The sequence below is a fragment of the Vespa velutina genome, chromosome 4 (genome assembly GCF_912470025.1).
Source record: "Vespa velutina chromosome 4, iVesVel2.1, whole genome shotgun sequence".
NCBI classification, from domain to species: domain Eukaryota; kingdom Metazoa; phylum Arthropoda; class Insecta; order Hymenoptera; family Vespidae; genus Vespa; species Vespa velutina.
Window position 1 is genome coordinate 10,085,374 of NC_062191.1, and position 24,684 is coordinate 10,110,057.

The window sequence follows — 24,684 nt, forward strand, 5'->3', positions numbered from 1 at the left end:
AGGTCTACCGTTTCTTAGTTATTGGAGAATTACGATTATTAATTTAAAAAAAATATATAAAATTTAGATTCTCCGAACAATGATCTTCGAATTTTCATAAATTTTCATAAAAAATTCCATGAATTTATTTCAAAAAAGAAAAAGAATTTAAATATTATCGTCATGAATTATTTCTTCTCTTTTTCGTATATAAATACAATATTTGGATCTATCGCGTTTTCCGAATATTAGAGAATTACAATTATTAATTAAAAGGAAAAAAATTTATATCCTAAATAAGTGATCTTTCAACTTTAATATAATTCTTTTCTTTTTTTTTAAGTTTGAAAATGATTATCGTCATAAATTATGTACTTTCATTTACAATATATATTTAAATGTAATATTTAGGTCTATTGAGTTTCCTAGATATCGTACGATTACGATCATTAACAAAATAAAGTTGAAATTTTTAATGAATTAACTTGAAACTTTCAGAATTTTGTCATGAAAAATTTCATAAATTTATTTTAAAAAGTTCGACGATTATCGTCACGAATTATTTTCTTTTTTGGAATATAGATAATTACGTCTATCGTTTTCTTAATATCAAAGAATTACGATTATTAATAAAAAAAAAGTTTAGATTCTCTGAATAGATGATCTTCAAATTTTCATACATTTTTTTCCCCATAAGAAATTCCATGAATTTATTTAAAAAAAAAAAAAAATTCAAAAATTATCGTCATGAATTATTTCGTATATAAATACAATATTCAGATCTATCTCGTTTTCCGAATATTGAAAAATTACGATTATTAATAAAAAAAAATTTAGATTCTTTGAACGGATGATCTTCGAATTTTTATAATTTTTTTTATTTCCATAAAAAATTCCATGAATATATATATATATATATATATATATATATATATATTTTCTTTTTTAAATTCGAAGATCGTCACTACGATTAATTTCTCTCTATTTTCATTTATGTATTTAAAATGTTATACAATTTCAGAGTTATCTAACAGGCAACCTTTTGGGACAAACTTTGGAGCCATATTCGAGGAACGATCGTGGATTCAAAGATGAAAATATAAAATTAGAAGAGATAAAGGAGAAGAATAAGAAAGAAGAAAAAGAGGAAGATGAAGATAAAGAAGAAGAAGAAAAAAATAATAAAATTAAATCGTCGATCAAATTTTTACATCATCCGGAACAAAGGTTGTATTATTACGTAGAACGACGTAAGTAATTATTTACGTGTTATAATTCCTCTTTCTTTTTTTCCTTTTTTTCGAGATCCTAATCGAAATAAAAATTTCTCATTGTTTACGGACTTTATATACAATCTCTTTTTTTGAATATTTAATTATTATAGCTTACAATTTATATATTATTTAATTATTCTTTATATTGTATTCAAATATATTTTTACATCTAATTATCTGTAATATTTTGTTATAAATAAAATATGCAATCTCTTCCATATTTTTCTTTACGATAATCTATCTATTACTATAACATTTATAATGATAATATTTATATTAATAATTTATTATAACATAACTATATAAATGAATAGTATACCGAGGTCATTAAACGAGTTACGGAATCATGTTTTGTGAGTTTCAAGAGTAATGAAACCTTGATCTAATTTTGGAGATATAGACCTATAATATTACGTTTAATGCAAATACCTACAATTAATCTTAATTATCTTTGAAAATTGTATGTATAATTAATAAGATGACTTGACCATTCTCTATAGCATCAATGTAAATAAAGTAAAAAAGGATGAACATTATGTTAGATTATCAGATTATCGTCTAACAGGATCGTCAATCGATCGTATGTATGTATGTGTGTATATATGTACGCACGTATATATGTAATATATATATATATATATATATATATATATATATATGTGTGTGTGTGCATATGTGGTTAGCCTCAATGCCAATTCATGTGTAGTACTATATAAATGGCAGAATATGTCGAGTTGATTCGCGATAGATTACAGAATTGTGAAAATCATGACTAAGTTGAAAGAGTATTCGAATATTGCTCACAATCTTATTTAAAATGAAAATAAATAAAAAATAAGGAATGTGGATTTATTCATATATCCGTATTTTTCTAAATGTTTATGTTCAACCGAGAGATAAAAAAACATACTTTGGTAACATGGAATATATTTATGGTATCGTAAGTACTTAATTAAGTAGTTGGATAAGCATAAAACTGAAATAAAAATAATTCGTAAAAACCTGTTCTAACCAAACTTTCTTTCTTAAATGTTCCTATCTCTAAAGGACATCGAGATTTTTCAGAGTAGAAGGGATGTATGACGATTAATTAAAGACAAAGAAAAAAGAAGAAAAAATAATAATAACAATAAGAATTATTATTATTATTATTATAGTTAGGTCAACGTAATCAAACGTGAATGCGAATGAAATATTTGAACCTTGATCGTTGTAGACAAAAGTTATAAGCTGTTTCACGTAGATACGATGTGAGAGGCGCCCCGCACTTTTCTCAAGGTTAAGGTATCTCAGGGTAGGAGAACATACGTATCCTTGTTAAGCGGTAACGAACGTATTAGCGTGGAATGACACGCGTTGATAAAATCCTAGAACACGATAAATAAGTCCTCGGGAAATTGAAAGGGAACACTAGAGCACGATTGGTCAACGGTAATGCCACGCCGTCTATATAATTCGATCCTTGCCTTTGTACCCTAGTTTTGCCTGTCAGTTGGTCGTGCAATAACATTTAAACAGACGACATGTTTCTTACGAAGGTACTATAAGTGATTTACGTGAGATTACTGAATATATTCTTTCTGAGAGATTTTATTATCAAATAATTTCAAAGAAATTAATGTATCTTTTGTTTGTTTGTTTGTTTGTTTTCTTTTATCTTGTGGAATAAAATAATAATCAGTATTATTTAGATTTGATCGATTCTATGAAATTAAGAATTTTGCCTAATCGATATATTGAAAGTGTAAATAATTTTACGAAGTTCAAGTTTGATATTTTCAATGATGTTAGTTTTCCAAAAAAAAAAAAAAAAAAAAAAAAAAAAAAAAGAAAAAAAAAAAGAAAAAAGAAGAAAAGAAAAGTAATTCTCCGTATAATCCATCGTAACAATGGTGATACAATGACGATCGCGATAAATCTGAAAAAAAGCATGATAATATTAATCAAATGTTGTTGAAACTTTTCACGGCAAATAAACTCTCACTACTGTTAATTTTTATTACTTCGATCTGTCGCGATGCAATTCGATCCGGGGCGTGTTCTTGCTATTCTAATCTGAATACTCGTGATCACAGTACCGTGTTGCATTCACCTAGAACAAAAGAAAGAGGCATGTTAGGTTATATACTTATATAACTATTGATTTCGTTGATTTTTAATGGAAACATTAAAAAAGTTTATTCGTTGTCAAACGTTAAAAATATTCAAGAAAGTCTATTACGAAATATTACATAATTTGTACGGTATTTTACAAGGCAATCGTTTTATATCGATTTGTCGTATGCTTTCTAACATTTATAACGATATATTAATTTTATCGTGCGCGACTGAAAGCGTTTACATTTTTGAGCAATTAGAAAGTGCGGTTTTCATTGACATATTTCACGTTTAATTCGATTTACGTTAGAATCGAATTAGAATCTATTTAAGCATATTAAATATATATATATATATATATATATATACATATATATGTGTATATAAGTATATATACATATATATTCTTTATTTTTTTTTATGTAGATTCTCTTTTTATTTGGATTAATGCAGTTGATAAACTTATCAACTGCAGCGCCATTACCGGACAGCGCAGGAATCGTTGAGATGGTAAATGGATTGGCATACGGTAAGAATAAGAATCGAACAATCGGTATCATAGATTCCTGTTATGACGATGTCCTTTGATAATTCAATATTAAAATGTTTCATGCTAAATCTTATAGATTACACCACTTAATATAATTCTATAACGATCGGAATTATTTAAAAAATTTTAATTATTTTTAATTTTTTCTTTTTTTATAGATATAAATAAAAAAATATTTTTATTATTAATTCGTAGGCGGTATTCCTTACGGGAGTGTATCAGGTATGCTAGCAAAATATCCAGGATTCTCATCTCAACAAGCGATTCAATCAAGAAGATTATCCTCGGTGAAAGCTATTCGACCTGTGATCGTGACGCCAAATTTTAGAGCAACAAGATTGGCTGTCACCCATGGAACACGACCTGTTCAGATTTATAATCTTCCAGGTGTTATCGCACCTGGTGTCGTCGGGACGATCACTCAAATCGGATTTTGAAAGGTTCATCCTCATTATTTTCTCATTGAGAATCATCTTCTGTTACATAAATACGCTTCGTTGAAGATTCGAATCTCTTCGTTAGGTACCATTTCGCAAGGATTTAATAACGAGGAGAAGTTAATCTTGTAAATGAAATTTTTAAAGATTAATACGAAATGCCTTGCAAATTACATTCTCACATTGCTTACACAAACATTGATGCATTTATTGTAAATACAAATGTACGTTGTACGTTTATAATAATAATAATAATAACAATAATAGTAATAATAATAATAATAATAATAATAATAATAATAATAATAATAATAATAATAATAATAATAATAATAATAATAATAACAATAATAATAATAACAACAATAATAATGATAAAAAAGAAGAATTTTAGTTATAAATTTAAATATATGAAAGAAAGAATACAGAGTTCTGATTATTCATGCGTTAAGTAAGTTGTGAGCATCGAACGATTGAACCGTATAATTGCATCAAAGAATGCCAACTATACGTTCAATGTAAATCCCTATATATATATATTGTTACATTCGTATTATATTTTAAGAACGAAGGGACATAGAAATGTTTAGAGAGAGGAAAGTATAAATGACATCGGAATCGTTGTATACCCCTTAGTCGTCATCGATCCCACGCACGATGCATTACGGTCTCCACGTGAGTATCTAATGTGCGTACTAATACTAATGACAATAAGTGACTGTATTTACGTTCATTCATTCAAAAGTTTTGATTTGTCAAAGTGTAACTATGGTGTTCATTACATTAAATTATATACAATTAAATTAGTGTAATATATCAATGTTTATCAAATTTTAATCAATATATTTCATATGTAATAATAACGCTCGATCATTTATTAATAATTTCTAATCTCTCAATTTAGAAATGATTTAGAACAGTTTGAAAAATTTCATATTTTTTAATTCAATCGTTTAACAAACATTTCCTAGTAAGATCGTTTTTATTTTTAGTCCAATGCACATCAAATACAAGCATGACTCTATGAAATATTAGAAAATTACTTAGAAATCCGGATATGCTAATCATACATCTTATTATAACGTATCTTGATTTCTCTTAATCGATGAACGAATCCACCGAATATTCTTTCCTTTCTCTTAAATTGAATGATCCTAAAAAACTTCGAAAAAATAATTTGACCTTTTTTTTTTTTTGTTTCCGCAAGGACGCAATCGAAGATATATATGTATATACGTAAGAAGGTTCCGCACGAAGGGACTCACTGATGATTAATCCCTCGTCCTTTTCATTCGACTTTCATGCTTTGCTGCACAGTGCATTGATAATATTTGTCATTTTATTCTATTCCCCTTCTATTCATTAAAAATGTTTCAATCATGAAATTTCCTTGCGTTTAAACAGATAATACTTTAAAATCTTATTTACCTAATAAATATGTAAAAAAGAAAAAAAGAGGGAAAAAAACCAAAAAACCAAATTCTTTTTACAGATATTCCTATGCTACGTAGCAATTTGGAACGTTTTGGGTGTTGGAAGTGCTACAAAGAGCACGATCAGTAAGTTATTAGTTATCGTTCGAGTTAGAAAAGAAAAAAAAAAGTAGTTTTGTTAAATGCCAATCTAAAGATAAAATTTCTTTTTTGTTCGCCCGATGTATTTTTAGAATCTTTTTTCCTCGTCACCCGTAATCTGACGATTTCGTGGAATGTTGAATATTTTTTATCTCATTACGATTCCGGAACTTATTTTAGATCGTTACTTCGATTGTGTCGTAATAATTTACAAGTTTTTTAAATTCTTAAATATTTTACCTTCAATATTGTATATAAAATATTTTATATAAAAAAAAGGAAAAAAAAAGGAAAAGATTTAATCGACCTCTAAAGTCCTAAAGAAAAAGGAACCCAGTAGTTTCTAAAATCTATTTTTTTCTCATAGATTCCGACATTTTGACGACCTTTGCGAGAAACGTTGCTTCTGTATTAACTCCGACTATACTCGGCGAACTTTCAACTAATCGAGGCAACAAATCATTTCTCGAATTATCATCGATTACGAAGACAAATTCTGGAGATACTCCAAAATCATTGTCAAGTTCTAAGGACAACGTTGACGAGGCCACAACGCCTGAGATATACCGAGAGAAAGGCAATCTTAAACAACCTAGTCGTTTTTCAAATACTAGAAGACAGGCCAACGATTTTTACAATTCTTACGGGAGACCAAATTATCCTGAAAATTCTGATTATCGTCAGTCTCAATTTTACGACCCTTACAACGTCCCAAATAATTATTTTCAATCAATTGGCCTAAATGATAGGACTGATATACGTGGAAGGCTTAACTTAGGTCGTCCCGTTAACACTGGAAACTTTGCGAATGCTGAAAATATCGAATCACCGGGTCGTTTCGATTCTATTTATCGATCTCACGATCGAATTTCGAGCGATGGAGTTGTGGGTAGACCGTTTAGTAGTTTAAATGGGTTCAATGGTTACTCTTCTTTTGAAAATCGACAAAGAGGTGACCTCAGATATCATCATAGTCCATTACCAATCGACGGACATTACTTTGGACCTTTTGAATTTGGTCCACACTTTCCTTATCATCATCCTTTAGGTTACAAATATCCCTACGGTCATCCAGGTCGACGGCCAAATTCGGATTCGAGTAATTCTGATGAAAATAGTAGTAATAGCAAGGAAGAAACGAAAGAAGAAAATGATCGTCCAAAATCTGATGATCGCCGACCATTTTATGGACATTATAAACCGTTTTATGATTTTCCCCCACCGCCTTACAAATTTGGTCCAGGTTATTATCATCATAAAGACCACAACGAGACCGTCGATCATCATTTTCACGATCCCTATTATCACAAGTATTATGATTATTATTATGATGATTTCTTTCCTGGGCCGTTCCATCCATATGGTTATGGTCCAAAACGAAAGAATGGTAACAAGAATGGTAGCAAAAATGGTAATGGAGATGGAAATTCCAATACAAAGGAGAACAAAGATGCGGAAACAATTTCGGCTAGTGAAAAAGCGGAGAAGACAATTGATGCTTCTAATTCGGAATATAAAATGAAAGTATCAACGATTCCATTCGAAGATGATTTGGAAAACGAGAGGATCGACGATGATGATTTGGAACATATTGATCCTAATGCTTAATAAATAGACTAGTATTCGTCATTACCAAATAAATAAATTAATATAGTTATTACCAAATAAATGATGAAAGATACAAAAATAATGTCGTCGATGATGAAGTGGAAGATATTGATTTTATTAATGTTTAATAAACAGATTAAAATTTGTTATCTTCTTCCAAATATGGGTGTGTGTATGCACATACAATGTATATATATACACATAAAATATATGTATACATATACAATATAATATATATACATACAATACATATACACATACTATATATATACATATTATATATATATATATATATATATATATATATATATATATATATATATATATATATAACAAAATTCTATTATTAAATATTATAAAACGAATGCATATTTTATCATCCATGCATTTTGAATTCAATAATTTGTATGTAAATAAAAAAATAAAAATCACTGAGAGTCACAATGATCCATCCTCTTCATTTCTATCTCATAGTTTCATATAACTGTAAGAAAATATTTTATACATGATAATAGTTATATATATATATATATAACTTTTACATTCAACGACAGAAAGATGTACTTATTTGCTATTATCAGAAAATGGAGAAGTTCAACGATACTCGATACTCGATAGAGGCGCGTTAAAATCTCTCGGCTCAGACTCAATGGCAACCGTTTCCCATGGTAATGATATCCGATGTGTTCCCACCATACTGAGAACTTATCCTACGATTATACTTAACTCGACAATGTATAATACATACGGTCTACTAATTTTCTTCTTTCATGGGATTTTGCTTGCTCTACGAGTACTATATCTATGTCGTCGATCACGACGTTGTAAGAACGTTTATGCAACAAAGTGCATACGATCATGTATCATTTGTTTATTTTTTCTTTTTTCTTTTTTCTATTCCTCTATTTCTTTCCTCGTTTTTCTTGATAAACAAAAAAAGAAAAAACGAAACTAGCTTTTTTCTTTGACGAATTAAATTATAAGATATTTCTATGAATAATTGAGCCAAAAGTGATGACGACTCATATAAAAATAATGTGTGAATAAAAAAGAAAAAAAAAATAGAAAAGAAAAGAAATATAGCCAATAAAATCGGCCAATAAAATCGACTTTGACATTTCGCTGTCAACTTGCATATTAATCGCTTGCGTCGACTTACATCACTGTGGTATTTCCACGCGTCCCTGCACTGTACGCAATATATACTATTATACTTGGCGTTATCATTGCGACTTAGGCAAATTTCTACGTTTTGTAATTGAGTGTTCCCTTCTTCTTTCCCTTTCTCTCTCTCTCTTTCTCTCTCTCTCTCTCTCTCTCTTTCTCTTTCTCTTTCTCTTTCTCTTTCTCTTTCTCTTTCTCTCTCTCTTTCCCTCTCTATATCTTTCAATATTCTTACATAAAATTTCAGCGGAGCAAGCGTTCGTCTTTCTTCTCTTCTTTCTGTTTCGCTTACGATACTCGTGACAGGAAGGTTTCATTTTCAACTCTCTAACACATTGATATCACTTGCGTATATCGTTGAATGATTGCTAATTATGGTGCATTAAGCAACGGTTTCGCTCGACGTATCATCTCTCTCTCTCTCTCTCTCTCTCTCTCTCTCTCTCTCTCTCTCTCTCTCTCTCTCTCTCTCTCTCTCTCTCTCTGCTTTGTATAATAAGTAGTCAAGCTATTTACGACTATTAATCAAGAATCGTCGTCGACGACATAGTCGTTGGGAAGAAATTTGGATGTCAAGGCACCCGATGTACATCGAGTTTACCTCGGCATCAGCCGCACGTGTGCGACCACGCCATGCATTATTCTTTCATAATGTTGCATTGCATTCATATAATCTTCCCTGACAATGGGCTTTGCTATTAACGTCGTCCAGAACGGACCAATACCGTAGTCGGGGAAAAAAAATCTCGAGAATAGCACCACCGTCTTTCTTATAAAAGAGGTTTACTCGTATCCAAACTCGACAGTTTTCTTCGACAGGGTTTCTAGTTTTCTTTGACGTTAGATCGATCCGATCGACAGACGAAAGATGGCCTACTCAAAACTCGTGAGTAATTCGTTATCTATGTATTAAAATTTCATAATTTATTAAAAAAAAAAAAAAAAAAAAAAAAAAAAAAAGGAAAAAAGAAAGATATAAATAATAAAATAAATAAATAAATAGAGATCGAAAGAAAAAAGAAACCAGATTTATAGGAACTCTCGGAAACGTTAAGTCATTTGTCGATAATTTAATAGCAATCTAAAATCTCATTTTTTTTTCTTATGATAAACTTTCACTATTACGTGTATTTATATATTATTAGTTCCTTTTTTCCCCACTTTAGTTAATAGTTCTGTTGTTGAGTCTCATCGTCGGCATGACCGTTGCGAAACCTGGATATCTCGGCTACAGATTCGGCGGATTTGGATATCCGTATGGTTATGGTTATGGCTACAGATATCCGTTCTACGGATATGGTCATGGTTACGGATATTATGGTAAAATTTTACATTTAAGATATAATCATTTTACATAAATCAATACTATTTCTATCGTTCTTAATTTCTTTTTTTTTTTTAGGAGGTTACCCATATTACGGCTTCGGTCATGGTTTCGGAAATTATGGATATTATTTGTGATCGTCTTTCCAATAACAAACTTACTTCACAAGGAAAATATCAATAAGAAAGTAATCTCATTTCCCTCGTGTTTCAAACTACGCGAATTATATAAGTCTGTGCTTTCGAGAATTTCCTTACGACTAATTTTACATTATAATATTGTATCTTACGAATTTGTATTATGCATTTTCAAATATTCCTTGTACTTATATAGAAAAAAAAAAAAAAAATATATATATATATATACATATACATATATACATAAGAATTAAGTAAAAGAAAATAAAGAAGTACTACTTTGGCCCGATTATATAAAAGGTCTTTATAAATTTTGGTGAAGCAAAGGATTTCAAAATCTCATTAAATAAGATTGAGTTACGTCGCATTAGAAAACTGATTCCAAGCGATGTAAAATTTCTAAACACATGACAATAAATTACGACTATGTCTCTTTGCAAATTCGCTTCGTTTGACGAAATTTTTTCCAACCTAATACGAAAAGATATAATCACGAAGACTATTATTTTTTTTTTATTTATTACAAATATACGTTGCTTAAAAGGTCGATGAACTTACAAGAGTTTTCTTAATTCTCCTTGTACAATCTAATATCTGTAATTTCGTAAGACGAAAATCCAAGTCTCTCGTATTAATAAAAAACATTTTAAGTACTAAGTAAACCGCGCGTACTACTAATCATGATACGAAAACGCATCATTTGATCTCGTGACCCAAATCCATGACCTTCTTTGACCAAGTGAACGGTGATCTTTATCCATTTTATTTCTTTTTTGTCTTTTGTTTGACCTTAACGAGCAACCAAACTTTCGTTGTGTAATGAAGCATCCGAAAAGGTAGACCAGTTCAAGGAAAACCGAACATGATCGTTTAACAAAATATGTACATACATAAATAAGAACGTACATATGTATATGTATTCATGTACTATAGAATAATCACGACCATATAATTTATCCCATTATAATTGTGATCAAACATTTTCACTTTCTAAAGGAGTTTCTTTACAAAAATTGCAGCATCGTGTATGAGCTGAAATATCAAATGCATCATCCATCATACAGTATCGTCTTTTATGTGCAGAGTGTGAGGAAAAAAGACTACAAGTTTTTTGATCGTTAATTAACGTTAAACATAGGATTACAATTGTACAAAACACTATCACATATATTATTTAAATAATATATTAGTATTAATCGGTGTCATTAATTAAGAAAGATATCATTTCTCTTGGAACAAGTTACAATTTCTTCATACAATTCAATCATTTCATTTCTATTCTACGATAGAAATGAATTGAATCTAATTGATATTTTTTATTGTTAGTCAATAAAAAAAAAAAAAACAAAAAAATATTTTTAATAAATTCTGCTCTCATTCGTATACTTCTAATAACGGAACGCTTGCGTTTTCTACGAGGAATGCATCGTGTAATAATTTGCATAATTTAATTCTATCTAATTTATCACTACTTTGCTCACACATTTCCATTATTTGAATGGCAGCGTGGATCAACGTTATAATTACGTCGGCATGGAATAAGTCAAGTTGTAAGAAACAATGATATGACGCGAGAAAAGAAATTAGAGTACACGTATTACTTTCATGGAATAAATCATGCATGATAAATCATCCTTCTCCTCGAAGAATCATCCTTTGTACATATATTTTCTCTCCCTCTCTCACTCTCCCTCTCTCTCTCTCTCTCTCTCTCTCTCTCTTTCTCTCTCTCACACACACTCGCTCGCTCGCTCTTTTTTTCCTTATGCTCGAATAAGAAAACTAAAAGAAAAAAAACGAGAAAAAAAGAAAAAGAATAAGTTATAAAAGTAAGAACGACGATATAAAATATTCGTCAAGTTTCGTAATCGACTCACACTTACGTAATAATTATGGAAAAGAGAGTTCCAATGAGAGTGTCCGTATCTTCGAAGAGGAGTCACTGAGGTCGATTGTAACTTTTCAGGTCAACGAGCGTTCCAACATTTACCATACGTTCATAGGTTTATCGTAAGAATTTTTTCATAAATTGTTAAACTCATGGAATAAATTTTTATTAACGCCAATCATCTTTCACCTTGAAGTTTAAATTAAAGAAAACTTTATAAGATCTAATCGATAATTTCGATCGTTAGTCAGTTTCATAATATATAAGGAAACATTCATTATATTATTTGTTAAATATCTTCTACATCTCATTAATACTTTATTTCATATAGTTATCTATATTTGTTTACTAGTTATCCTAATCCAATCGCATTTTCTTAACACGTTCACCTTGACTCCAACATCATCTTCCTTTTTTATATCGAATCGAATCTAATTCATCCTGAAGGTCATCTTTCCCGAAAATATCTTCAAGGTTTCTACGATTGGTTCAAACGAAAAATTCGTTACTAATCAATCTCGACTTTCGAAATGATTTCTTTTATTTAACTTCAAAATAATCACATAAAGATCATAACAACTGGAAGAGAAAGAGAGAGAGAAAGAGAAAGAGAAAGAGAGAGAGAGAGGGATAAATACCTTGAATTTTTTTTATTGAAGAATCGCTCAAAGTTATTTATAGTTCCTTTTCTTTTTTAATCATTTTTTTAGTTTTTTTCTTTTTTTCTTAATTTTCGACTTCGTATGCATAATAATGTTTTTTTTTTTTTTCGTAAAAATATCAGTACTCGCGAGAATTTGCATGATTCGAATGGCAAATGCCTTAATAACAGATGAACGAATGAGTTCGTTGAAAGAATATAGTGATTTCGAAAATATTTCCGCTTTGCGTAAATACCTGTTCTCCCACGTTGAAGACGCCTACTTTAGTAGTGTGAATCCGTGATAATCATCGCATAGTAAATTAAAGATCTCTATACTAAACGTAATGAAGCAGTGGGAGACGAAATCTTTCTTTATCCTATATACATTTCATGAAATATAAACGAGGGATACATGAATAAGACGTATCCTGATGAGAGAAAGGTACTTATATATTGCCATAACATTTCCGTAATTCCGTCTATAGTTGTAGTTATTTATTTTGAAACTCCTCCTTTTATTCTATCTCTTTTATTTGTATGATATAATGTCGAGAGAAAGAATTGTTACGTCGTATCATTCGATGTCCCCTATCATCGTTTAACACGAAGTCTTTACTAAAGATTTATATCAGAGTAATTAAAGATCGAAGGTTAAACAGAAATTGCGATTATAACCTTTTATATATATATATATATATATATAATATACATATACGTATATTTGCGTCCAGACGTATTAACGTAGATAAACATGACATCGTAAATCCCTTCATTCACGCACAAAGTGAATAAACGTGAGAGAGAAAGTTGAGATCTACGAGAGAAGAAGGATTTCATTCATGGATAATTGCCACTAAGACTACGATGGCCTTGAGAATTCACGAATAAAATAATCAAGTTTGATCAAAGTCTGCGTGTCCGGTATTAGAAGGTCGTACACACCATAAAATCGACTTTTATGTATTGTTTGTACAATCAAGACAAAGAATATATTCGACGAGATTTTTATCTGCGTGTCGAATAGATCCGATCGATTTTTATATATATTCTAAATCTATTGATAGTTTTGCACCTTGTTAAAGAAAATGATTATTTAGCGTCAGTTTTATCTCGATGTTATTATACAAAAATATAACATGTCATTATGTAATATACAGATATAAGATGTTATAATACAAATACAATACAGTAGCTCGTAATTTATATCTTTTATAATATGCAATAAACACAAGGTGTATAAGATGTATTAATGTTTTTTCGATGGATCGTTACGTCGATATTGCGTATATCGAGAAAATATTATCTCTTCGGTGAACGTTAATTAAATTACATCGTCTACTAATAATTATCCTTTTACCGTTCCATTTAGCACGATTAAAACTACGAGCAAACGAGAAAAAATATACATTGAAAAGAAATTTTCGAGTGCTGATGAAGAAACTAATGAACGTTGTCAGTGGAGAAAATAAAAAAAAGAAAAAGAAAAATTGTTCTTGTTACGTTGCATACCTGCTAACCCAAATAAAAGATGCCTGAGGAAATATAAGGTCAATGAACTCGTACGACGTTCTTGTTGATCCATTCAATCATCAAACACCGTTTTATCCTTAATCAACAGTCACCTCTACTTCCTGCGAATAGTTTTATATAGTACATACTCGTTCTAATATACATCGTCCCGTGACGATTCTTTCAAATTGCTTAATCGAAATTAATTGGAAAAAGTTCGATGATCGAACGACTTTCAAAATAGATATTTAATCGTAAATATCCTTTATTTCTTAATTAATCGTTTAGTTATAATTGAAAAATCGCACGTACGATCAATTCGCGAGTAGATAAATACTATGATAACCGGCATCTGTAGAGATTGCACAGTCAAGTACAGGGACTCTGCCATTATACCGTTCCGCCAAATCATTCCTTCATCATCTTCTTCTTCTCCTTCTTCTTTTTCGCACGCTTAACAATGAGCAACCGTCGTTATCCAAGAAACATTTTCAGTCAAGATACACATTATAATTACAATGCAGTAGTCACGACAAGTATCATCGTACTCGAATGACTAGTAATGCATTTAAAAACCTTCTTGATTCGCATAATTAAAACGCGTTTTACTAATCTGTAATATAATTAACGAGTAAACGTAATCTATTATCAGTTATTACAATATTAAATCGAAAGCCGACTTCCTCTGTATATATGACGACGAATTCTGGTCCTATTTTCAGAAATGATTTGACAAAAATAAAAAAAGAAGAAAAACAAGAAATAAATTAAAAAAAAAGAAAAAAAGAAAAATAAGGAAACATTTGGTTTACATTTTCGTACTGTTGTATTTTTTTTTTTTTAATTTTTGACTACGATGAATACATACCTCAAAATTTTCCATGAAGAAGCATGGATGCTCGATAAAAAGCATTTATCCTTGAATCCTCCGAAACGATGGATCGTGAGATTCCTTATGTCGGCGCATACAACTCGATGGACCTTTTCAAGAGAACTTGGCTGGCATCGTCCTTCTTTCCTTCTCTTCTCTCGAAGCGAACTCTCACTTTCTCTCTCTCGGTCCTTCTTGTTATCTTGTGTGCTATTGGCTCCCCCATACTCACTTGAATATTTTCACTCTCTCTCTCTCTCTCTCTCTCTCTCTCTCTCTCTCTCTCTCTCTCTCTCTCTCTCTCCCACTCAAGTGCGACACGAAAGAAGAAGAATTACAGCATCCTCTTGGACACATCGGATCGCAATAATCACATGGACCGAACGTTTCTCCTCAACCCTGTCTCCCCTTCCCCACCCCCACTATCACCACCACCAACTCAATCAGGTGAATCCTATAAATGCTCTCAACGTTTGCTCGGGACGAAGAAGTCAGAACTCTATCTCGGGACGCCGAAGCTCCCGCGAGACATGCGTTCGTTTTGACTCGCCCTCTTCGCTCAGTTGATTGTGTTAACAAGAGCACATTCCTAGAATTAGTGAGATGGTAAGTAATCGAGGAGTTTTGTGTATTAGTGACAACGTATTTTAAGAGTGAAAGGAGATACCATCTTCGAGGGTTGTGTAATGGTATTGAAACGTGACGAAAGGGTTCGGTAGTGTGGGATTGTGGACAACCCTTTCTTTTTTGTTTTCTTTTTATTTTGTTTTTATTTGTTTTTTTTTTTTTTTTTTGGTGGAAAAATTGTTGATTAGCTCGTTCGGAATGACGTGAAAATCTCGTGTGAGAATCTATATTATCTCGGGAGGAAAATAAATCTACGTTAGAACTGTTTCGTGTTCTAAAAGAATTTTCTCGGATTTTTAAGGATTGAAAAATGATTACTTTGAAATGACAATTTAGGTCAGAAAGTGTGTCTTCTTTGAATTATCAAACGAACATGTGCTCGATCGCAATCATCCGATATATATTCGTTCTCTATTATCACCGACATTCATCTATTTTGAGAAAAGATTTTTTTCTCCGATTCTTTATGCCAGAAAGAAAAAAAGAAAAAAAAGGAAGAAAAAGAAGAAGAAACTTTCGTCGTTTCGCACTTTCATACGTTTGTAAAATAATATTTCCGATGGTGAGTTTAGCGGTTGGTATTTGCACGTAGCGCGGCCGTGCTCACAACCTCTTAGGAATTAATAGCAAGACTCGAACGGCAGCCAGCTGTTGGCGCATAAATGTTAAAGGTTATCATTGTTTCTTAACTCGCGATAGATCTGATGGAATTTTTCTTTTCTTCTTATTTCTTTCTTTCTTCTTTTTTTCTCTTCCTTTTTTTCGCCTTTACGATGATATAAACAATAGAACTTAATATGGTATAAAATGCGTCAAGTCGAGCTACTTGAAAATGATTTCTCAAACCATGATTCAAAGATCGAGAGGCATCCTTTAAAATGCGCGCGAAAATATCATTTGCATTATCGTCGTATATGTGTACGTGCGTACGTATGTGCGTGGATGTGCGTGCGTGTGCGTGTGTGCGTACATTTTTCATCTTTCATATTCCAACGAAGACGTTTACTCTCGACCATACTTTCTTCGTTCTTCCTTTCAATCATGCGACATTAGGAAACACTATAAAAACATTTCTAATCGTCTTATCTTCGTTGTAGAAACATTCCTTTTTCTTTTGTTTTTCTTTTTTTTTATGTAATCTCGTGGAATAAGAAAGAGAAAGAGAGAGAGAGAGAGAGAGAGAGAGAGAGAAAGAGAGAGAAAGAGAGAAAAGAGAGAGTACGAAACAACGTCCGTAAAATTTGTTGAATCCTCAAAGTATTCCTACAAATAATCTAATAAACTATTTCCCGTTTTCCAAACAGAACATACTCGTTCATGTTAAAGACTACTTCCCGAGCAATTTTCGTGAATGCAATCTCGAGAAAGAAAACAATTCATCACGCAACGAATTGTCTGGTCTAATCCAATGTCTGTTCATTTTCGGACTAGCGCAATAGAGAAATTTCTAAACGGTTAAAGGTCAATTTTGTACGTTCCGAATAAAAGACGCTATCGAATCGGTCGACTCGTGCGTTATTAGAAGTCGTGAGGATCCGTGACGTAACGTGACATTCTAGTCGATCTTAAATATCTTAAGATACTCTCCACCTAAACCGTTTCCTACTATTTTTCTATTTAAAATAGATATAATAATTATTTGGAAACAAAATTTTTACGAATATATAATATAACATCCTATTTTTTTTTTAATTTCTTTTTTATATTCAAACAATTGCGAAAACTCAATTGCTATCGTCTCGTTAGCAGAAATTGTATTAAATCGTTGTATAAACTGATTATTCGTATTGTATGTTGAACTCATGAGAATTTAATTAAATCGTGGCTCGTTAGTTTCAAAGCTAAGTATTTAGAATACATCGATATTTAACGAACTTACCGAGCGATAATTTAACTACGTGAATCGTTGATTTATGTAAAAGTGAGAGATCAGATCAACTCTATTCTCGATTCTCTTTTATTTATACAACATTGTATTTTTATTTGAAGAATACTCGTCTACTTTGATTCATTGATTCACTGCACTGAGAATGTTGATACTTGTAAATTTTACGATCAATTTTTCATCGAAAAATATATTTATTAATAAAATTTGAAATAGAAATAAAAATTGCAATAAGATCATCGTCGAAATTTCAACGTATTTACGTAAGCAAATAATTACACGACTCAATATTTTCAGATCTTTTTTGTGTGTCTTTAGAGGATCGATATGTACACGTACACACACATACATATACATATATATATATACACATATACACACATAATAAAAACAGAATGATGGATCGCTCCTCTGAATCGATCGTATAAGAGAAAATGTTCGTCGTGGGAGTCAGAAATGTAATTCGACTTGTCCATCTCTTAACTGTTCCTTTTATTTTCTTTTTCTTTTCTTTTCTCTTTTCTCTTTTTCTTTTTCTTTTTATTTTTCTTTTCCTTTTTACTTTTCTTTCTTTCTTTCTTTCTCCCTTTCTTATTCCTCTTAACTCAAGGATCGCGCTTATATTCGCGAAACGATTTATTACCAACGGCTAATCCGTCGTAGCTGACATTTATTACGAATGATTAACAAAGAGCAGGTATGACCGTAAAATCCATGATTAAACGTTGTATTAAAGTTTGGTGCAAGATGACGCAAGTTGATGGAATTTTTTTATTTTCCTTTTTTCTTTTCTTTTTTTTTCTTAAATTCTTTATGTACCTACTATTGTTCAAAGAATTATTCTTGAAACTTATTACATACCTGTTTATTACGAATTCAAAGACGAATTATTCAAATGGTATTTTTGAAATGCGAACAAGAGTTAAGTAAACGAAGGTCAATGACAATTCGTCGTTCGTTTAACGATTATTACTTTCAATTTCTCTGTGGTTACGTCTTATAACCACCTACTCGTTACCTCGTACTACAAGCAACTATCATCACCTAAGTTTATTACCTTTGGTAGTACTACAGCCATTTCGGAGGATTCATCTTGTAGTATTTTTCTACATGCGCCCACGTGTTTCCTTTCATCTTTGAATTGACGCAAGTTGCACGATACGAGAACACTCGTCGAGAAAAAAAATTTATTCTCGAGTAAGATCGTATATGAATTACTTTGAGAAAGGACAAAAAAGAAAAAAGAAAAAAAAAGAAAAAAGAAAAAAAAAAGAAAAAGGAAAAGATAAAAATAAAAATAAATAAATAAATACAGGAGAAGACATTGAAAAAAAAAAAGCGAGGTATTTTGATTGCGTAATCGAGAGAAGCCAAATTGGTCAGTAAATTTCAGGATGACCCACGGCCTTTCGTAAGAATGATAAATACCTTGTCGTTCTTCTTTTCTGTCTTCGTTTTTTTTTTCATCATCTTCTTCTTCTTCTTTTCCTTCTTTTTCGTTTTCTTTTTCTTTTTCTTCTTCTTCTGATTTTTTATTTTTTTTTTTTTTTTATTTTTCTGCCTACGTACTCCTTCAGTTACTTCAGTGATCAGCCGACTTAACTTTCGATTTCGTCATAATTGGAACCTCTGCCTTGTGGCGAGACGATGGCATGAATTTATTTTTATTTCTTTTCATTTCTTTTTATTTTTGTATTTTTTTTAATCTGTTCTCTTTTTCCTTTCTTTCTTATTAAGAACGACGAAGAATTCCGAAAAAAGCATCTTCATTCTTAAACAATAGATTTATAACGTAGGTATATTCGATTTGTAATAATAAGAAAAGAAGGAAAAAAAAATTAAAGAGATTCTATGAATATATAGAAGAAATTATTAAACGATGCTTCGATACTTTACTTTTTATTAAGAGTGAAAGTAAAAATCCAATGTTCAATTATTTTCTATATTAGCGCGATGCAATGTCCTTGTCGTTTAATGACATCGAGATAAAAACGGAGAATAGATTTTCCCATTTGCATGTTCCATAAAACAAGGCGGATCTTTGTTATGTTAAACGCGAATGTCTTACCTATAGACGATAATTGTATGTATGACTGGATATTTTTTTTCTTTTTTCTAGGATTTAACGATAACTGTTAATGAGTGAAAGAGATAAACAACAATCACGTGGCGTTGAAACATATTCCGTCATTCTTTTCGACATTCACCAAGAGAACTTTCTCCGTCGTACTAAAAGTTGAAAATAACTAAATATAAAAAAAATTTTTTCTTTCAATTTTTTTTTTTTTTTTCTTTTTTTTTCTCTAAAACATCAAAGATACAACGAAAAATCTGATAAGATTCGTAGAAAGTTCCAACGATTCGATTTTGCTAATCATAGAAATCATATCTCTCAATAGACGGATTTTAATGCATTTCACAATATCACTATCTTCGTTCCTCTTCATTTTTCATAGATATAGCTTGCATTATCGCGTATAGAGCAGCAAATAATTAGAAAGTGCACGTAAGAACGGAGACGCTTAGTCCGCGCCTGTTCATCTCGTCGTCTCTACGCTTTATTAGTACCAAAGTCGTAATGCGTAACTGCAACACGCATTTACATTATGCAAGAAACTATTTTAGCTTGTATCTCATGTATTCCATTCCTATATATCTTTCAACTATGAAAGAAGGCGCCGTATCCAGTTCCATTGATTTACGATACGAGCATACTATTCTCCATGAAAGTTGTAAATTAAACGAAATTGATCTGTCGACCTTCCAATGATATTTTTATATAGTAACTTTTACATAATAAAAAATTAAATTTAAAAAAAAATCGTACGACTCAAGAGCTTAAGCAATTTTCATCGCTTATCTTACGTTTTTATGTATCCGACAAAAATTTATTAAACTAAACCGAATGGCATATCTTTATGAATATAAAACGTGTTCCGTTTTACGACCGGCTGTGTTCTCAAAGATTACATCACGAACGATGTACGACTTCTTCGGAGCTACTCATCGACTTGCGTCTTATAACACGCTGGATATGGATTGCGTCTGCTTCTTCGTGCAATGATGCAAGAAAGTTTGCACATCCCATAAGCGATGAAGCCCTGGAGTAGATATCTTATAAAAGCCATCATATTGGTTCCTCATTATCTCGTGAAACATCTCGTCGCTTTCTCCGATTGTAAATAAATCGGTCAAGTACATAACGATCGATTGATTTTTTCGATCTAATTTTATAAAAAAGAAAAAGAAAAAAAGCTCAAATCTTTCATCGGTAAGGAAATTTTTGAATTAATTTAAAGTGTAGGAAATGGAAGGGATTGTTGTTTGCGTTTTTAAAACATCTGAATTATGAATATTCATGTCAAGTACATTAAATAGCTATGCAAAGAGAGGTGAATGCAACCTTGCTATAATATGTATCGCGTGTTTCACAGACCGTGGAGATCCACGCCGACACTTGTACATCACTGTGAAAAACCTTTCGCACATTGCTAACGGACACCAATGCTAAAGAATATTCTCTCTACTAGAAGCGTGTGATTCTTCCATATAAATTATACAATCTAAAGGTCACTGGACGTTTCTTCGAGCTAGAATCCGTCATTCGCCGCTTCGTGTCTGTAGGATATCACATATGAACGAGATAAGATTCGACAAACTCTCAATCGATGGAATAATCTGATTTTAATCAATTAAAATTTACATCGATAATTTTAAGATGTACAAATGTGAAAATTATTTCCAACTCTGTGTAAGAATTTATATATATATATGTTATTCATTTAACACCTCGTTAATAAAAATCACCGATTTGTAAAAAGAGATTAGCTAGACCATAGGAATGACCACCAATTGCTATTTTTAGTAATTTAGCGAATCACTAATCAATAAAAGTATACATCGTATCGGTATTTCGTATCAACAAACCTTTCACAATCATCACTGGATCCCTCAATGTTATGTATGATATCCCTTGTAGATGGGGCATGAGATTATCCCACAGAAATGACGTTCGAAATATTGTGATCTCTTAAATCAAAACAAGTTCGGTTAATTCAGTTTCATTTCTCATTTTTTTTGTCCACAGTGGAAGCTGCTGTGGACCGCCACCCTCGTGGCGGCACTCTCCACGTGCAATGCAAAGCATATTGAAAGGGATAAACGAGCGATAGAGAATTATCCAATACCCCAAAGATCATTCGATGGATATCACTATCAGCCACCGAGCAAGCATTTCACTTTACCTACTACTAAGTGAGTAAATCAAATAAAAAAGAAACCATTATTTAAAAGTTATCTAAATTTTCAGTAAGTAAACGAAGTAATACAATAAGCGTGACAATGGATATTTTTATTCGTATAATTTTTCCTTTAAACAGAGGTACTTCAATGACAACGCCGTACCAAAATCGACCAGATGAGTTAACTACATCAACAACGCCACCATATCCAACTTCGATAAAATTAACTACACCGAGAGTGATAACCACACCACCAATTAATCCAACGACATCTCATCCAGGATATCCAAAATCAACACCAACGATTCCTTTCACACTACCACCAAAAACACCGCCATATCAACCCCCACAGACACCAAGCAGACCACCACATCAACCCCCACAAACGCCATCCATACCCCCATATCAACCTCCCCAGACTCCAACCAGACCACCATATCAACCCCCACAGACACCATCCAGACCACCATATCAACCACCACAGACACCATCCAGACCTCCATATCAACCCCCACAAACACCATCTATACCACCATATCAACCCCCACAGACACCATCCAGACCACCATATCAACCCCCACAGACACCATCTAGACCACCATATCAACCCCCACAGACACCATCCATACCCCCATATCAACCCCCACAGACACCATCCAGACCACCATATCAACCACCACAGACACCATCCAGACCTCCATATCAACCTCCACAGACACCATCCAGACCTCCATATCAACCACCACAGACACCATCCAGACCTCCATATCAACCCCCACAAACGCCATCTATACCCCCATACCAACCTCCACAGACACCATCCAGACCACCATATCAACCACCACAGACACCATCCAAACCTCCATATCAACCTCCACAAACGCCATCTATACCCCCATACCAACCTCCACAGACTCCAACCAGACCACCATATCAACCTCCACAGACGCCATCAATACCCCCATACCAACCTCCACAGACACCATCCAGACCACCATATCAACCCCCACAGACACCATCCAGACCTCCATATCAACCCCCACAAACGCCATCTATACCCCCATATCAACCTCCACTGACTCCAATCAGGCCACCATATCAACCCCCACAGACACCATCTAGACCACCATATCAACCACCGCAGACACCATCCAGACCTCCATATCAACCACCACAGACACAGTCCAGGCCACCGTACGAAACAACACTTCATCCAGGATATTCTAAATCGACGCCAAAGATACCTTTCCCATTGCCAACTAAAACACCGAAACCACCTACATCAGAACAACCTTCTACGAGACAATCTGTACCGCCTCCAACTAAACCGACCTACGTCCCTCCACCAACCCTGCCGCCTACTAGACCAACGCGGCCAACTTATTTACCTCCAACATCAGAACATACTAGACCAACTTCATATCAACCACCAACGCTGCCTTCTACTAGACCAACTTCATATCAACCACCAACGCTGCCTTCTACTAGACCAACTTCATATCAACCACCAACGCTGCCTTCTACTAGACCAACTTCATATCAACCACCAACGCTGCCTTCTACTAGACCAACTTCATATCAACCACCAACCCTGCCCTCTACTAGACCAACTTCATATCAACCACCAACGCTGCCTTCTACTAGACCAACTTCATATCAACCACCAACGCTGCCTTCTACTAGACCAACTTCATATCAACCACCAACCCTGCCTTCTACTAGACCAACTTCATATCAACCACCAACGCTGCCTTCTACTAGACCAACTTCATATCAACCACCAACGCTACCTTCTACTAGATCACCATCAAAGTTTCCTACTAAACCAACATCAACGTCTCCTACTAAACCAACTTATCTACCTCCTAAAATAACATATAAACCTACACCAACACCCACTAAACCACCTCCACCATTAACAACGAGATCTACCTACAAACCACCCACCTATCTTCCACCAGAAACTACCACGATACGTCCAAACATAACTACTCAATCTACAACAAGATTTACAACACAACCGACTACTACCAGAACAACCCATTACATACGTACACAACCCTCATCCTATCTTCCACCGATATCTACGAAGCCAACGGTAACATCAACTCATACCTTTGAAACGAAACCCCCATACGTTACAATCAAAACAACGCCAAAACCAACAACAAGAGCAACTTATCTTCCACCGGATACTACTAAGCATACAACTACGACAACAACGCCATCTACGCCAATTTATACTCCGTCTGTTATAACCGTGACGCCAACTCCGTCCATTTCAACGAAAAGCACGACATATGGCACTAGGCCTTCTCCTTATTTGCCACCATCATCCCCAAGGCCGACCTATATCACTAAAACCCCACCTCCTTATCCTACACCGATTTACAGCATAACGCCTAGCACAACAACGTACAAAACCCCAACGGGAATTATAGGACCTAGTCCTACTCTACCACCGGTAACCCATAGACCAACAGGTTACAGTTATCCGATTCCAGATATCCCCTTTGAATTTCGTAAACGATGATCAAAATTGAAATTCGTGTACGATTTAGTCTGAACTAAATGTAACAAACTAAAAAAATTTATCTACAATTTTTTTGTTTGCCTTCCTTTTATTTTTACACATTTATATGTAACAGGAAATTACATGTTAATCGCCGTTAATTTAAGAAATCATGCAGTCAGCGAAGTTTCTTCTTCGCGTAAAATAAATTTATAGGAATATTGTCGAGTTACCATCCATGCTAGAATTTAGAAGAAATTTAAGCAGCATATAGAGCGTAATGATTTGTAAAAAGCTAATAAATGTTTTTCTTTCTTTTTCTTTTTTGTTTCAAAAAAAATAATATCCTCGAATTATTTGTTTA

The 24,684-nt window shown here is 32.6% G+C and overlaps 4 protein-coding genes across 4 annotated transcripts; all 4 read left to right on the forward strand.

Annotated features, from left to right (window-relative positions):
- Nucleotides 1–2,738: 2,738 nt before the first annotated feature.
- LOC124948640 lies at nucleotides 2,739–4,556 on the forward strand. Its single transcript, XM_047492523.1, has 3 exons — nucleotides 2,739–2,791; nucleotides 3,777–3,879; nucleotides 4,096–4,556. Exons 1-3 carry the CDS (start codon nucleotides 2,777–2,779, stop codon nucleotides 4,335–4,337), a joined length of 360 nt encoding a protein of 119 aa, XP_047348479.1. The 5' UTR covers nucleotides 2,739–2,776; the 3' UTR covers nucleotides 4,338–4,556.
- Nucleotides 4,557–4,983: 427 nt separating this feature from the next.
- Nucleotides 4,984–7,680, forward strand: LOC124948639. The gene is made up of 3 exons (XM_047492522.1): nucleotides 4,984–5,012; nucleotides 5,830–5,896; nucleotides 6,279–7,680. The coding sequence occupies exons 1-3, from the start codon at nucleotides 4,995–4,997 to the stop codon at nucleotides 7,517–7,519; spliced, it is 1,326 nt and encodes a 441-aa protein (XP_047348478.1). The 5' UTR covers nucleotides 4,984–4,994; the 3' UTR covers nucleotides 7,520–7,680.
- Nucleotides 7,681–9,500: 1,820 nt separating this feature from the next.
- Nucleotides 9,501–10,233, forward strand: LOC124948641 (keratin-associated protein 19-2). Its single transcript, XM_047492524.1, has 3 exons — nucleotides 9,501–9,569; nucleotides 9,850–10,003; nucleotides 10,086–10,233. Exons 1-3 carry the CDS (start codon nucleotides 9,552–9,554, stop codon nucleotides 10,142–10,144), a joined length of 231 nt encoding a protein of 76 aa, XP_047348480.1. The 5' UTR covers nucleotides 9,501–9,551; the 3' UTR covers nucleotides 10,145–10,233.
- A 5,199-nt stretch (nucleotides 10,234–15,432) lies between these two features.
- Nucleotides 15,433–24,640, forward strand: LOC124948638 (proline-rich extensin-like protein EPR1). The gene is made up of 3 exons (XM_047492520.1): nucleotides 15,433–15,661; nucleotides 21,655–21,821; nucleotides 21,947–24,640. Exons 1-3 carry the CDS (start codon nucleotides 15,659–15,661, stop codon nucleotides 24,339–24,341), a joined length of 2,565 nt encoding a protein of 854 aa, XP_047348476.1. The 5' UTR covers nucleotides 15,433–15,658; the 3' UTR covers nucleotides 24,342–24,640.
- The last annotated feature ends 44 nt before the right edge of the window (nucleotides 24,641–24,684 follow it).

Bases quoted from the DNA above. Each gene is read 5' to 3' on its own strand.
- LOC124948640 (XM_047492523.1), top strand. The intron at 3,880-4,095 runs GTAAGAATAAGA...ATTAATTCGTAG, and splicing joins GGTAAATGGATTGGCATACG to GCGGTATTCCTTACGGGAGT.
- LOC124948639 (XM_047492522.1), top strand. The intron at 5,897-6,278 runs GTAAGTTATTAG...TTTTTCTCATAG, and splicing joins TGCTACAAAGAGCACGATCA to ATTCCGACATTTTGACGACC.
- LOC124948641 (XM_047492524.1), top strand. The intron at 10,004-10,085 runs GTAAAATTTTAC...TTTTTTTTTTAG, and splicing joins TCATGGTTACGGATATTATG to GAGGTTACCCATATTACGGC.
- LOC124948638 (XM_047492520.1), top strand. The intron at 21,822-21,946 runs GTGAGTAAATCA...TCCTTTAAACAG, and splicing joins TTCACTTTACCTACTACTAA to AGGTACTTCAATGACAACGC.